The 14850-nt window shown below is 45.3% G+C and overlaps 1 protein-coding gene across 2 annotated transcripts in view; it reads right to left on the bottom strand.

The window, feature by feature from the left end:
• LOC147707967 (amine sulfotransferase-like) overlaps nt 1-14850 on the bottom strand; it is a 281866-nt gene that overhangs the window by 247506 nt on the left and 19510 nt on the right. For both annotated transcript variants that reach the window (XM_086926772.1, XM_086926773.1), the window contains exon 2: nt 7906-7956. In XM_086926772.1, the coding sequence (XP_086782898.1) occupies nt 7906-7956 (51 nt within the window). The remainder of the gene's footprint in view (nt 1-7905; nt 7957-14850) is intronic.

Below are 14850 nucleotides of genomic sequence, written 5' to 3'. Positions count from 1 at the left end.
AATGCTGTCTCCACCTCCTGCCAGGAAGCTACACCAGAGAGGACAAAACTGGTTTTGGCTGGGCAAAGAGCTCCTCTGCCACAGATACAAATGGATTGTGTATTTTAAAAAGAGGGGGCCAGACCCCAGACTTTTAGATCAATTCTGGGAATCAAAAGAAATGTTACCAAGCAGAAGACTGGATAAACTGAGAAGTACTGCCCCTTTGCTGTGTGCTGTCTAGGGTTGGCCTGCAGTGGCTATTTCTGCCAAGGAAAGGACAAGGACTTTGCTGTGTGCTGTGTACCCTGCTTGAGGAAGATCTCCAAGGGCTTGAAGTAGAGCTTGCCTCCTGTTTTTAAGTCTCACTGATCAAAAGACTTTACCCCCAAGCTCCACTGCACTCCCTTGCTGAGAGATCTGACCTGCCAAGAGGTGCCTGTAGCTGTTCTGGGCCTCTGGAGGTTGTTCTGGCTGTTGGAATCTGGAAAAGTAAAGCAACGAGGGGAAGCACAATGCCTGTTTCCAAATCATTGCCAAAGAAACTGATGCAGCGTCTACTCGAGAAATAGCTGCATCAAGTGCACTGATTTACGAAGGCTGTGATTACCCCACCGATTTTGATGCAAGCCCTGCTGTGCGGCTGCAAGAATCAACGCATCGGTGGACTGCAGCTGAAGAAATCAACCCAAGTTCCATTGAAGCCTCTACACCGAGAACCAATGCATCCCTAATCCTCACTCATCGCACAGGGGCGCCAAGTCTACAAGAGAGCTGGGGGCCGCAGTAAGAAACCAACACATCACCTCCCCGCACAGTAAGAAACCAAGGCATCACCGTCTCTTCAATAAGGATCTGACGCATCAACTCCACTGCGTGGCAGTAAGGAACCGATGCATCACCTCCCCTGGAGTAAGAAACTTACGCATCACCTTCCCTGCGTGTAAGGAACCAACACATCACCTTCCCTGTGGCTGTTCTTGCTTTTGATTTTGACACTTCCAAGGTACTTTGTGTTGAAAGTATTGCAACTTCAACTTGCTTTGAACAGAACTGTTTCTTCCTTTTGAAAATCATATTTTTATTATTGTATTGTTGATTTTTGTCATTTTGGTCTTGTTTAGTTTAGATATAGATACATTATTTTTCTAAACTGGTGTGGTGTCCATTTGTAGTGTTTTCACTGTATTACTATAGGTGTTCACAAATGCCTCTGAGATAAGCCTGTCTCCTCCTGCCAAGCTACCAAATGGGCGAGCAGGGGTTATTTTGGAAAAGTTTACTCCTTACCCTGACTAGGAAGAAGGATCCCTACTTGGAGAACGGCACAAACCATTGCCAACTAGAGACCCCCATTTCTAACAGTCTTCATGTTGGGAAAAAGATCAAAGGGAAGGCCCCTTTTCCGCATACCAGAATTTAATGGGCAGCTCATAGTGAGAGTTTTACAGTGGAATCAATAGCAAGGAGAATCTGCTCCTTGCTATTGATTTGATTAGATTGTTGTCTATATCAGTTGTTGACTTATGGTTTGATGGCTTTCCTCCCTATTTTTGTGTTTGTTCCACCCAGGACCATTTTATTCTTACAGTGTTCTGAGTGGATGTGTTGCAACCTTCAACAGCATGCTTTAGGTAACTCTTTTTTATTTAGTATTGAACACATCTTGAAAGTACATGTGTTTCCCTGCTCTCTCCCCTGTCTTAGATGCTGTATAGCATTCTCTTTTCACCCACCCTCCGCAGAGACCCCTGCCCTGCTCATGATGTTACCATATTTATTTTTTTATGTAATTTTGTGAATGCCAAGCAGTTGCTAGTCAGTTCCTTTTTCATGTTTTATGTGCACTTTTTTTTTAACATTATAACCACTACCGTAATGCTCTCCAGCCCTCTTATTCTTCCTGATACAATGTTTATTTTTCTATATATTTTTATGAGAACCCATTATCTACAATGTGCTTCTGGGCCACTCAAATTCAGTTGTCTTGCTTTCCATGCACTTTTCTTTTTGTACCTCTTTTAAAACGGTTTTATCATTCTACTCCATGTTACAAGAATAAACAAAAAATGAACAACATGTAGCATGATGCATGTGCTGTGCACTCATGCATCATGACACATGCGTGCACTTTGGAAGTAATCTTGGAATTCATTTTCTTCAATATAAAACCACTTCCAAGATTGCCTGTCATAAATGCTCATGGATCTTGACACATGCATTCACATTAGAGTGGTAAAATGCTAGTGAAGATGGTAAGATGTATAAGGCAATGCTTGTTAAAGGGCCTTCGATTCAGTCGTGGCAGGCATTAAGCGCGGTTGGGGGCGGGGAGCGTGCGGGGGGGGTGTTTTAAATGAAATAATACATTTAAAAAACATGCTTTTCATGCTGGCTGGAGGAGCTGCCCCTGCATGAAAGGAGAAATATGAAAGGCTGCTTTCCATTTACACATGAAATTATACCTGTCTGGATCAATGAGGAATAAGTCTTTGTACACCTAGACAATATACAATGTATAATTTGCACTGCCAATGTACAATTTGCATTGCATCCTATTTCGGAGGTTGCATCTCAAATTGCATTACTGTTTGCAAACTAGATAGCCCCTTGCACCAGTGGTACTACACCGGTGGTGCAGGGGGTTTGTAAATAAGCCGCTAGATGGCTTGAGAATGGATCTTTATTGATTGGGCCCTATGTCGGCCTTAATTAAAAATAATAAAACCAGGAGTAGAAACAAGGATAAGATCGAAATAACCAGGTGAATCTGGGAAGTAGAGTAGGGTACGTTTTTAGTGAAATTTATGGACTAAAAGGTCAAAGCGCCAACCACAGATAACTGGCCGCTTGACATAGGGGCAAAGTCAAATGTTAATGCGACATTGATGGAGCGCAAGTCAGATACACAAGGTGGATTGGGCCTAGTCTAGGCTTACCGTCGGACTTAGAAGACACTTCAAAGAAAAGTACAGGAGAAGGTAGAGGTCAGCTGGGCAAGGCGGAAGGCTGTGCCTGAGGAGGAGTTGTCATTGCCTGGGAAGTGCTGGATGAATTTTTGGTGAAGTCATCACGATGGTGGGAAAAAGCTCTGAGGGGGAGAATGCGGTTTTCCAGAGCAAAGAGGTCATCTCAAGGGTGCCTGTCACCATCCAGCCCAGTGAAGACTTTTACCTTTGGACTTATACATCCTCCAGCAGGACAAAGCTGCAAGCTGTAGCTGAAGAGGACTCCACAAGGTCAGACACTATCGTTCAAAGGTCCCACTCAACAGGACTTAATGCTGAAGAGAAAAACATAGCAGGAGTTGCCTCAATATTGGGCTGGCTGGCTGTGCACCTTGGGCGGAATGACGGAGTGGATGACAGGTAAATCCCAATCTTCTGTCAGTACTTCTGCCACTTTTTGGTGAAAAGTTTTATGTGTGACAAGTTTTAAGCAGGAGCAGCCCCTCTAATTCATCATCCAAGGGTTCAGGACCTGGGGGGCACCACTTGGGGAGTTGACAAACTCCAGCAGAGGCTAGGTGCACAGTTCAAGGTCTGTGCGTGGTGAAGATGTCCGTGAAGTAGGAAGCATCCTCCTTCTCTCCACCGCAGCCCTTAGCCAGCACAGAAGTCAGCAAAGTTTTTTGTTATGCCTGGCAGACACAACTGACAGTGAAGTGTGGCACATTAGACCAGGGGAGCATTGGAGGAGCTGAAGAAGCTCTGGGTGAATGGAGGAGAGATCTTCAAGAGTCCCAAGCTGATGGTGCTGAACTATAGGCAATGAATAAGCATCACTGCAGGGGACCATGCAGCAGATAGTAGACCTGAAAGTGGAGACAGCAGACAGGGTGGTGATTGGTGAACCACTTGGCTGAATATTGCCAGAGTATCGGGAGCAAACGTGACAGGTGGGAAAATCCAGCTCTGCTCTACCGGAAAGAAAAAGAATGTGACCTGAACCGCAGTCCAAGCCACCTTGAGGGAGGCCCAGCCTGACCCTGGGCATAAGGACAGCACGCTATTGTACAGGCGGATTTTACAAAGGGAAGGGCTGCAACCAACTGTGTAAGAAACCCCTCTGAATCACTGGTGATCCAATGATGAGCCTCTCTTAACCCCCGAGTTGGTGAAGCCAGTAACACTGACTTGGTGGAGCTCATGGGTTCCATATACAGCTCCCGAATGCTCTGTAGACTATGTGGAGCTGCCTCTCCCGCCACACAGCAAAAGTGTGGACAGGAAAGTCTGGAGGCATGATTAGAGATTCAAGGATCTGGAGCTTAATATGTCCCTGTAGCTCACACAAGAGGGCAACTAGCTCTTGGAGTCACTCTGGTAGTCCTGGGTTCAAGTCGCACGGCAGGCCTTAAGCAACAAGACAGTCCTCTGGGGAGCAAGGCAGGCCTCAAGCAGCATGGCAGTCTTCTGATAGCAGCAGGGCTGTCCTCTAGGAAGCACCATAGGTATCAGGCAACAGGGCAGCAATCTGAGAGGCCGGTCAGTGCTTCTGAAGTCTTCCTTATGTCCAGGAGTGTACTGAAAAGTTATTTTAAGGGTCCAATATTTATAACTGGTGCCTGTCTTTGAAGTGGGGGCATTCTCTATACTACCCTTATATCTGCTTCTGGAAAGTTCTTCTCCTCCCTTGTCAATGCTCCAAAAAGTCTGGAAGTTACAGGTTTCTTTGTGTGTGTCCTGGGGGCAGTCCTTTGAAGTGTAAGTGGGGCACTCCATCCCAAGCCACCCAGGCAAGATGGCCCAGTGCCTGCCCCCTTTGTCATACAAAGCCCAATAGCAGAGCCATTCACAGTCATGTGACCCATGATATTGGCAGTTGACACCAAATGGTTAGAGCAGGAAAATGCCAACTTTATAAAAGAGGCATTTCCATGATTGTGACTTACAATTCGACTTCACCATTAAAGACGATTTTAAATTACAATTCATTTGAGCCCAAACATGCCCTTCCTACCTGCTCCCAATCAAAGGTTAGCAATTAATAAATATAATAAGGTAACCCAATGTTATCCAATGGAAGATATAGGCCTCACAGTAGTGAAAAATTACTTAAGGAGTTTTTCACTACCTGGTCATGAAAAATTTAAACCCACATCTCCTACTTTTTAAATACAATGCATCCTCTCTTGACTGGGGTGAATGTATGATTTATTCAGCATTTTGTCCATCATTCGTTTAAGGGCTTTTATGGCTTGTGTTAGGGGTGACATATGTATTAAAAAGGAAGCTTTGGGCCTAGTAAAAGGTTTATATTGTCAAGTTGAATAGGTAGTTTAAACCTGCACTATAGGCTGCAATGTCAGGGCTGAGGGATGTTATAGTGCTAATTCAGTGGGTGGCACAATGAGTGCTGCAGGCGCACTAGTAACATTTAATATACAGGCCCTGAGTGCATTTTATCCCATAATAGGGATTTATAAGTAAATTAAATGCCACAATCAGGTGTATGTACTTTTTACCATGTTTTAGGAAGAAAACACAAACACTTTAGCACTGGTTAGCAGTGTTATCATGTACAGAATCCTACTGACAACAAACACAAATTTCTGAAAAATGGGTGAAGGCAAAAAGTTGGAGGGAAGACCACAACAAGGCTGTCAGGTCTAACTGTACTGATAATGTGTATATATGAATTCACTCTATCAGTACAAAACACTGAAATAAGGGAGATAACAATTAAGTTCAGGCAAAACCTTTTAATTTCATAGTAAATGCAGAGCAATGCACATGCAAATTTTAACATATACATGTAGGCACAAGTTAGGCATATGCTTTCCTTGCAAGAATTTATGGCCTCTATTTTAGACTTCAGATCATCGTGGTGCCATGCCATCCTTGTTGCAGCTGCACAGTATTTCATAGGGTTCGGTGGGAATTTCACAAAAACTCAGCAAGATTCCACAGACATCCGCCAATAGGCACGTTGCACTGCTCACACTGCAATTTAGTGGTAAAAGTGCAAGCAGCGCTGAAAAATCAGTGTCAACAACACTATGCAATATATAAGAGCATACGTCCATTTGAATTGAATCTACTCGAGTGGCAGCATATCTACTTGATAAGCAGCCCTCTGACCACGACCACTCACAACCGCTCATGTTAGAAAATCGAGCTGGGCGCACTAAATCTCGCTCACATTTCTAGAGCCTCATGGCAACGTGGCCACCTGGCAATTGAGAGAATTTGGCAATTGAGGGAATTTGGCTGGAACTCCACATTACAAGAGTAATGCAGAGGCAGCAAATTCCACCAATTCCACAGGTAGAATGAAACATTCTGCCCAAACCTAGTATTTAGTGAAATCTCTGCCCCAGCATTCAGGGACATACCGACCAATAGTACCGTATGTGCATTAGCACTCAGGCCTAGGCGTTTTAGAAGCCCACTCTACCCAATTTATGGTTATACTTTACTATGGAAACCAGTGGCTGGGGCTCACTCTTTCCTTTTTGCACTAGGACCCACTCCAACCTTGCTAAGCAACTGTCAGGATATGCATGTGCAGCAGGTTGATAGGGAATCATATGACCCTTGAGGCACAATGAGGGGGGACAAGACTGCTTGCTTCCCCACAATCCAGGATTACCTCCCCAAGAATGTTACCACTTTATGGGAATCGTCTGGGAATGGGAATAAGGTTATGCAAAGTGAGGTTATGCAAAGTGCATAAGGTAAACAAAAAGATACACATGGGGGCATATTATCAAGGGGGTTTATCTCCACTTTTTTGGCTTTAAAAGCCAAGAAAGCGGAGATAAAATTATCTCCCTATTACCTAGCTGTCGCTAACACCAGTTAGCGACAGCTAGTAGGAGATAGCAACCATCTTGGGCCCCACTTTGCATGTCAGTGATATTTATCACTAATGACATGCAAAGTGGGCGTGCCAAGATGTTAGCGACTGGAAACAGTCGCTAACATTGCTATCTCCTATTACCAACTTAGCGCGAATATCTCCAAAAGCTAACACCTGCCCTGAGCAGTTCTTAGCCATGTTATCCAATGGGAGGTGGATAACATGGCTAAGAGCATTAGCTCGGTAATGCATGAACATCGCTGACTTTTCAGCGATATTCATGCATTGCGGCCGATTTTTATCGCATTTGCGATAAACCTTGGTAATACCAAGGTTTATTTGCGATAAAAATCGCCGCAGCTTAGCGGTAAATTTTTGTCTCTAACCAAGCAATAGCGATAATTATCGCTATTGCTTGGTAATATGCCCCCTGGATTCGCTAAATTTACAGAATCCCTGGGACGACCCAACCCTTGCAGCTGTCTACTGATTAGAAATTTAGAGATTCCATAGGTCTGGGAGTGCTGGGTAGCAGTTGCCAATAACTGGTTTGCCAGCCAGGCCTAGTGAACTGAAGACAGCAGCCTAGAGGTGGATACACAACCACTCTGAGGTCTGTCACTGCCCATCATTCTTCCTCCTTGACCAGCTCTCCCCAAATTTGAGGTGTAATCCCACCAGCAGCTATAATGTGGCATGATTTACAGTTTGACCAATTTACTCACCCGTGAACAGAGGCCCTTAGTTCTTTTTGTTCCTTGTGTGTGTATTAAAATGTGAAACTTTTCAAATATTGTCTGGGTTTTACTGAAATGTTGAAGAAAGGGAAGAAAGAAAATGTTTGCATATGCAGAGAGATTTTAGTAGAAAAGGCATGTATTACAACAAAATATAACTTGGTAGTTTGTATTGGTACACGTGTCAAGTTGAATCACTTCAGATCAGTTTCATAAAACCCCACCTCATGGCACAGTTTATTCCATATACATATTTTATATATATATATATATATATATATATATATATATATATATATATATATATATATATATATATATATATATATATATATATATATAAAGTATTTTCAAACCGCAACATGCAAAAAGTTGAATTACTCACTAGGGTCCTGGGTAACAGATGACATCTTTAATGTTGCAAGACTGGCACACGCTGTAAATAAATTATAAATATTTAAAGTTAGTAGATGTTTTTTAGTCAAAATATTGTTTAGACTAGGCAGTATTTACACATTCATTTACAATCTCTCTGGCACCTCTTCATGTTCCGAGTTTCCATGCTTACGTTTTGATACTGTTTTTCAATACTGAGAATCGGGCCTGTTTTCTAGCACTGTTCCTCTTTTTACTGGTAAATTACAACAACAATGCAATCATTAATTATTTATTTAATTTCGATCATTTTGTTTTCAAGTGCTGCATGTCACTTGTTGGGAGCATGCCATTGCAACGCTTACTGTTCCACTGCATCACCCCTCCACTCCCAGGGCCTTCTATTGAGCTAATCATTCAGAGTCTTGAGTCACACCAATGTGTAAATGACCAACTGTGTGGCATTATTCCCAATAAGTTGCACATTTGAACTCTTGCAGAGCTGCTTCTTTGTTACCATGTTGGTCAGTGAGTTGAATAGCTGTCACTGAAACATGTGTTGGTCTAAAGGTGGCAAGCTCAAATTCCAGATCAAGTAAGCATTCTAGGGTATTGCACGACTGGAACGAATGGGTAGGAGGGATAAGGGCGGGGATTTTCAGTACCTTAACCAGTTGATGATGACATAGTGACTTAAGGAGGAGTGCTCTACCCTACTTAGGCAATTCTTGTCTGATCTGAAAAAGAGGGATCCAGCAAAACTAGCAGTGCTGACTGATGAGTGGTTGGCTAACAGGGTTCACAAAGTTCTGAAGCAGAATGGTTCTAAGCCAAAGGGGGAGACAAACCCTCTGAAGACTAGTTCTAAATGGGAGGGTAAGGGCCAGGGCTCTCATGTGACTCTAGGAGGGCCCAGAGAAAACATGGGAATATCAGTGGTGTAGCTGGAAAGGAGGAGCATGTGAAGGGAAAGCAAGGAAGCCTTTCTAGGTCCAAAGTGGAATCCTCTTTTAAGTGCCACAAGGTGGGACATTACAAGAGAGACTGTTAAGAGAAGGAATTTGACACAGTGACAACTTTTTTAGCAAGTATGTTACACATGAGGGAAGGTACCCAACAGGGACTGGTTGCACTGAACCTAGTACACCAAGTTGTGCAGGAAGTTAGTGTCAATGGGAGGAAAGTGCCTGCCCTGATGGATACCTGGGCCTTCCATACTATGGCTGAGAGGAAGTACCTTAAGCTTGAGGAGATACTCCCTGGAACCATAGAGACAGGATTGGTAGCCAGTGGAGAGGGCATGGAGTATCCGCTTTCTAGGGTTGAGATTGCGCTCAATGGCAAGGCGGCCAAGTTTCACATCTGGGTAAAGAGAAAGAAAGGAGCTGGATGTCTCTTAGGAAATGCTTTGATTGCTACTGGCTTGTTGCAAGGACCAGTAGCCTTTATAACATAGACAACATCTGCTGTGTTAACCAGAGCACAGGCTGCATGTCAGTCTCAGAGTGAGGCTGGTATCTTTCAGATTTGCAGGCACCAGGGCGAGGCAGTTTGCAGGAAAGGGGAAACTACAGGAAGGCAAAGGCCATGGAGGACATTGTTTCTGCTCCACAGGGACAGAAGGATGAAACTCCCAAAGTGGACCATTTTCTGGAGACTGGGCCGCTTCCAGAGTTTCTGGATTTGGTTGCTGCTGGAGGATCTACCCAGGAATATATGCAAAAGGCACATGAAGAGTGCCCAGGATCAAGTAAGCAAAAGGGGTGATCAGGAAACACTATGTTGACTGGAAGGATAGTCTACTCTCCTCTACTAAACTGGTAAATCCTGAGCCAGGTACTAGCACGAGGCTAGTATTTCCATTAGTGTACAGGAACTTCATGTTGTCACTAACCCATAAAGTGCCCTAAGCACAACACTTAGGTTAAAAAAAAGAATATCAGGATAGGAGCCTCTGTACTACTGTCCAGGGGTGCGCAGAGTCCCAGAGTGGTTCTGTAGACCATGCCCAACTTGACAGATGAGTGATAAGACGGGAAGAAAGACTAAGGCACCATTAGTGCCTCTACAAGTTGTAGATGTTCCATTTGAGTGGGTGGGAATAGACATAGTTGATCCATTTGACCCCCCCCTTACAGACAGGCAAGAAGTATATCTTGGTTGTGGTGGATCATCATCACACCACCAGGTACCCTGAAACTGTACCTTTAAGGAGCATGACTCCAAATGTGGTGGCAAGAGAGCTCCTGGAGATTTTTTCTAGTGTTGGATTTCCAAGGGCAGTAATTTCTGACCAGAGAACCAACTTCATCTTTACTTACATCTCTAATTACAAGAGAGAGATGTGGGCGCAAGCTGGTGTGACATACCATTTCTCCATGGCAAACCAATAGTTCAGTAGATTGGTTTAACAAAACACAGAATACCATGATGTGAAGTCTATCAGAGAACCTCTGGAGGAAGTGGGATCTGCACCTGCCATGCCAGAGAATCACTTTCCAAGCACCCAAAAGAAACTTCCGATCTACCAACCTTGCCCTCGCTGAAACCCCTCGCACCCGCAAAGCTAGGACAGGGGGAAGAGCTTTTGTCCTACATCACAGATAAGACCTAGAATGGGCTCCCGATCAACATCAGACGCTCCTCCTCGTTGAACACATTCAGAAATGACCTCAAGACCTGGCTGTTTGACTGAACAGAACTGCTTCCCCCCCAACCCCCAGCACCTTGAGACCCTCACGGGTGAGTAGTGCGCTCACAAATTCCTGCGGTTCTGTAATCTTTAGCTCCTGGGTGGGCCGGGTCCTGGGAGCATGAGCAATTATATAAATATGGGGGCAGATGGGGCCCCCCTCCTATGGCTTATGAAAGCCCCGGGGAGGTGAAAGTGACGGAGGCAATTACAGTCTGCTGCTGTAATTGCTTGTACCTTGTCTGACAGTTCCCCTGAAGTTGTGCCTGCAAAAGTTAATAATTCCTTGAATTAAGTTTCAAGGGGAGCTTCCTCTCTTACTTCTGTTCAGCAGCCAGGTTCCTCGGTTGTGGAAAAAGCAAGTATGCCAGAAAACCAGCTCCTTAAAGGGATATCTAGAATTTCTGAGGAAGTTGTATTGGATGACACTGAGACGTTCGCGCCATCTAGTGGCGAAATACATTTAAACAGTTACGTCAGGATGATTTTTCTCCCACTTTGTCTACCAGATGTGACATTCCTAATTTGGGGACTAAATTTCATTTGGCTAAGGCTGAGGTTTCCGGTTCTTGCAAGAGGCCCCTTTCTCTTGTCATTTCTTCTGATACTAGCAATTTATCATTGACTAGTGCAGCTTTATCTACTGAGGTTTCCTCAAAGTTTTTTCCAAGTAGGCATTCTGTGGTAAATTCTGTTTTAAACAGTATAAGACTATCGGTTAATAGGATGTCCAAGGTTAGTTCTTCAGCCTCTGAGGCTGGTAGCAAAAATGTGTTTTCTGTCAAAGCAGGTAGCACGCATCCTGGACAGGGTAGGTGGGTGTGGATGGATAATGAGGATAAGAGCAGCTCTGCAGTAACTGAAAATATTACGGGACCCCACATGTCTGCCAGAATTGGCGTCTTGCAGGCCAACATTGCTTCAAGGCTGCAAAAGGGCATCAGGTGCAGTGAACCGCCTTTGAGCAGGTTTCAGGCGTCCTGTTCACCTCATCGCAACCACACTAAAAATCCTGAAGGGATTTTTCCAACACCTTTACCCGACCAAAAACTTTCTCAGTTCAAAAAAAGTGGTGAACTGGAGACAATTTGATGGTGGTGTGGGTGATGGTGCTCAACCATCCTGCAGTGGGGCTCATCAGGGGGTTCATGCTAAAGGTGACAATGCGTTATCTGATCTCGAAGAAGGCTAACTTGCTACAGAGGAGGACTAGTCTAACAGCATTTTTATTTCCAAACAGGGGGGATTACTAACAAGATTTCCCGAGCGAATTGTTTGCAGATGAAAGCATCTGAAAGGAGTTGGAACGAGCTAGAACGGTATTCAAAGGCATCTGAGGGTGCCAGCAAGAAGACGTGTTCAACACCTGACAAGCCTTCCAAATAGGTGAGCTGATGATTGATATTCATTCTAATTCAGTTTCTAGGAAACGTAAAGCAGACGGGGTTGTCTGTAAGGCCGCAGAGGCTAAGGTTGTTGCTGTTGTGAGTCTCCTTCAAAGTTACAGAATGTTTTTTCTCCTAAAACCAATACATTTCAAGACAAATTGTTGGCATCTAACACAAATTCTGAAGGTGAGAAGGACAGTAAGAACAAAGCCATAGGTCTAAAACAGCTTCCCTATATGGGGCTGTTGATGCCCTTAGGTTTGCATCTTAACAAACATACCAAAGAAAACATTTCGAATGGAGAATTTGTGGATGTTTTCATGTTACTGCATAGGGAGATTCTATTCAAAGAAGGTTCTAGGGAAGAGGCTTGGGAGCTAGCTAAAACACCCAGGGTCCCCACTAATATTGATTCTTGGACCTCAGCCTCTCTGATTTTTGCAAGTGTTTACTGCGAAAGGTTCCCAGATCAATCTTCAATTTTCAAATACTTGGATACAATCAGAAGGGCTCAGTCAGAATATGGAGATTTTGCCTGGTTACATTACAATGAAGAGTACAGAGCCCGTCTAGTCCTAGTTCCAGAAAAACCTTGGGGTGATGTGGATAACGAATTATGAGTGCAATGGATGTATCCTCAGAGTCCTTCCCCTACGATGCATACTGCTAGTGGGCTTGCCCCCCAGCCCTTTCTTAACAGACCTACCCAGGGAGGGTGGGCACTTGGGCTAAACCTCCAGCTTTTGCTACAGGAGCCTGCAGGAATTTTAACAGGGATTTCTGCCAGAAAAAAACATTCAAATACAGGCACTAATGTTCTAAATGTGGGGACAAACATGCTGTTTTGCAATGTTTTAGCAAGCAAGCATACAGCTTCCCTATCAGTCAAAGGCAATCCCCCGGTAGGCTGGAGGGGGTGGGGGCCGGTTTTTTGACAGGGGGCCAGTTTTGTTTTTGGTCCGTGGAATCCTAGATATAAATGCAGTTGCAAAGATGTGCAGTGTTGTTTATCATTTAAACAAGTGGTGCGCTGAATGGCAGTGTCTGTTCAACGAGATTTCCACCGTGTTGCACGGTGTCTGCGAGGAGAGTCGGCGGTGCAGGTAGCACGGAGGTGTGGGCAGCGCTCTTGAGAGCTCCCGGCCCCACTGGAGCTGGACAATGGAACTTGTCACCAGATCTGAGCTCCTTACAGTAACAGAGACTCTAGGCAGAGAGCAGCCCACATTCTCCCCAACCCTTGTGTTCGGGCTCTGCGCAGAGGGACACGTGCCCCTGAACGGTGTAGACTGTGGAACACCGCTGAAAACTTGATTTGTTGTAAAAGTCTGCAGTCCTTTACACTTCTCTTCTTGGCTTATCATGAGGAACACGTGCCCAGCAAATAAATGTCTGCAACAAGAATAAAATATCTACCTGTGATAATGTGTTGTAATACGACTGGCTACTTGCTTTCGACATTTGAAATACATGATTAGTAAAATATTATATGCGACAGCAGGCAATGTTATATCACAAGTATTTATTTATTTCACTCATCAGCAAGAGGTTTTGTTTATTTGTTTATTTTTATTCAGTCTATATCAATTTTTTCCTGAGACAAAAATAAATGACGTTTTGTGATTTCGATAATGTATATGCTGCGTTCTAGGTGAAATGCACGTTATTTTCATGGGAATATAATAAGTGGCGTGGTTATATTTTGAACAGCAGTGTTAGGTCCTTCTTTGGCCAACGCTCTTTCTGGACACCTTTGAAGAGGGTGTGAATAGCTCTGTGAGCACCGATCGCTGCTGCCGGCTATGAGCAGGGGCTGACCAGGCGGCTGGAGAGAAAGGAAACATCTGGTGCCCCCATCCTGGAAGTTTACTGTCCGCTGCAGCAGAGCCATTTATCCCGTGTGGTGGGGAGCGGTGGCGCTGCATATGGCGTGGGTGTAAACACGGGGAACAGGGAGCACCGACCATTGAGGCAGGGGGCTTAAGGTACCCGTGCTGATGTTAATGCACAATACAAGGAGCAGTGATGTCTGCGTGGCACGTCATTGCGCAGTCTGTCTGCATGGTGTGTTACGCATTGCGCACTCCCTATAGTTCCTGCATGACTTTGTTCTCAAAAGTGGTGTCAGCTGCGTTGATGAGCTGCCTAGCTGCTGATGACAACCCAGTGACTCCTCTCCAGGCACCAGAATTTTGAGGGGGTCGGGGGCACTTCCGTTTGCCTCCAAGGTGTATATTTCAGATGTTGACCATGGGGCAGCGCACAAACCCTCCAAGTGTACTTTGGAGGGTGCACGCTGCTTACAGGTAGGTGCCTGGTAGTAATTTTTAGGTTTCGGCTGCAAAAAGCTGAGCAAGCAGCTTTTGCGCAGGAGAAATCTATTGAGTTACAGTATGTGGCTCTGGAATCCGTCCTCTGTTTCATTGGCTAGCTCCATAAATGGAGGCTAGCCATTGGAACAGAGAGGCGTCCGTCATGGCCGGACCAGATTCGGGGGCGTTCCCGAGAATTTTTGGCTTTTGGCTACGTCATGCTACGTCAGCCAAAAGCCGGGAACGCCCCCGAATATGGTCCGGCCGGGCCGTGCTTGCTGCTGTCCTGCCTTCCTCCGTGTCCCTCCTCCCGCCGTCCCCCCTCCCCTCGCTGTCCTGTGCACGTTTCCCGCCTCCCTCCCGCCGTCCGTGTCCTCTCCCGCCCCCTCGTCCTCTCCCGCCCCCCTCGTCCTCTCCCGCCCCCCTCGTCCTCTCCCGCCCCCCTCCCGCCCCCCTCCCGCCGTCCGTGCCCTCTTCCGCCGTTTGTGTCCTCTCCCGCCCCCCTCGTCCTCTCCCACCCCCCTCCCGCCGTTCGTGTCCTCTCCCGCCCCCCTCCCGCCGTC

The sequence above is a fragment of the Lissotriton vulgaris genome, chromosome 6 (genome assembly GCF_964263255.1).
Source record: "Lissotriton vulgaris chromosome 6, aLisVul1.2, whole genome shotgun sequence".
Classification (NCBI taxonomy): domain Eukaryota; kingdom Metazoa; phylum Chordata; class Amphibia; order Caudata; family Salamandridae; genus Lissotriton; species Lissotriton vulgaris.
The sequence above is the reverse complement of the archived record's forward strand: the minus strand, read 5'-3'. Positions and strand labels throughout refer to the sequence as shown.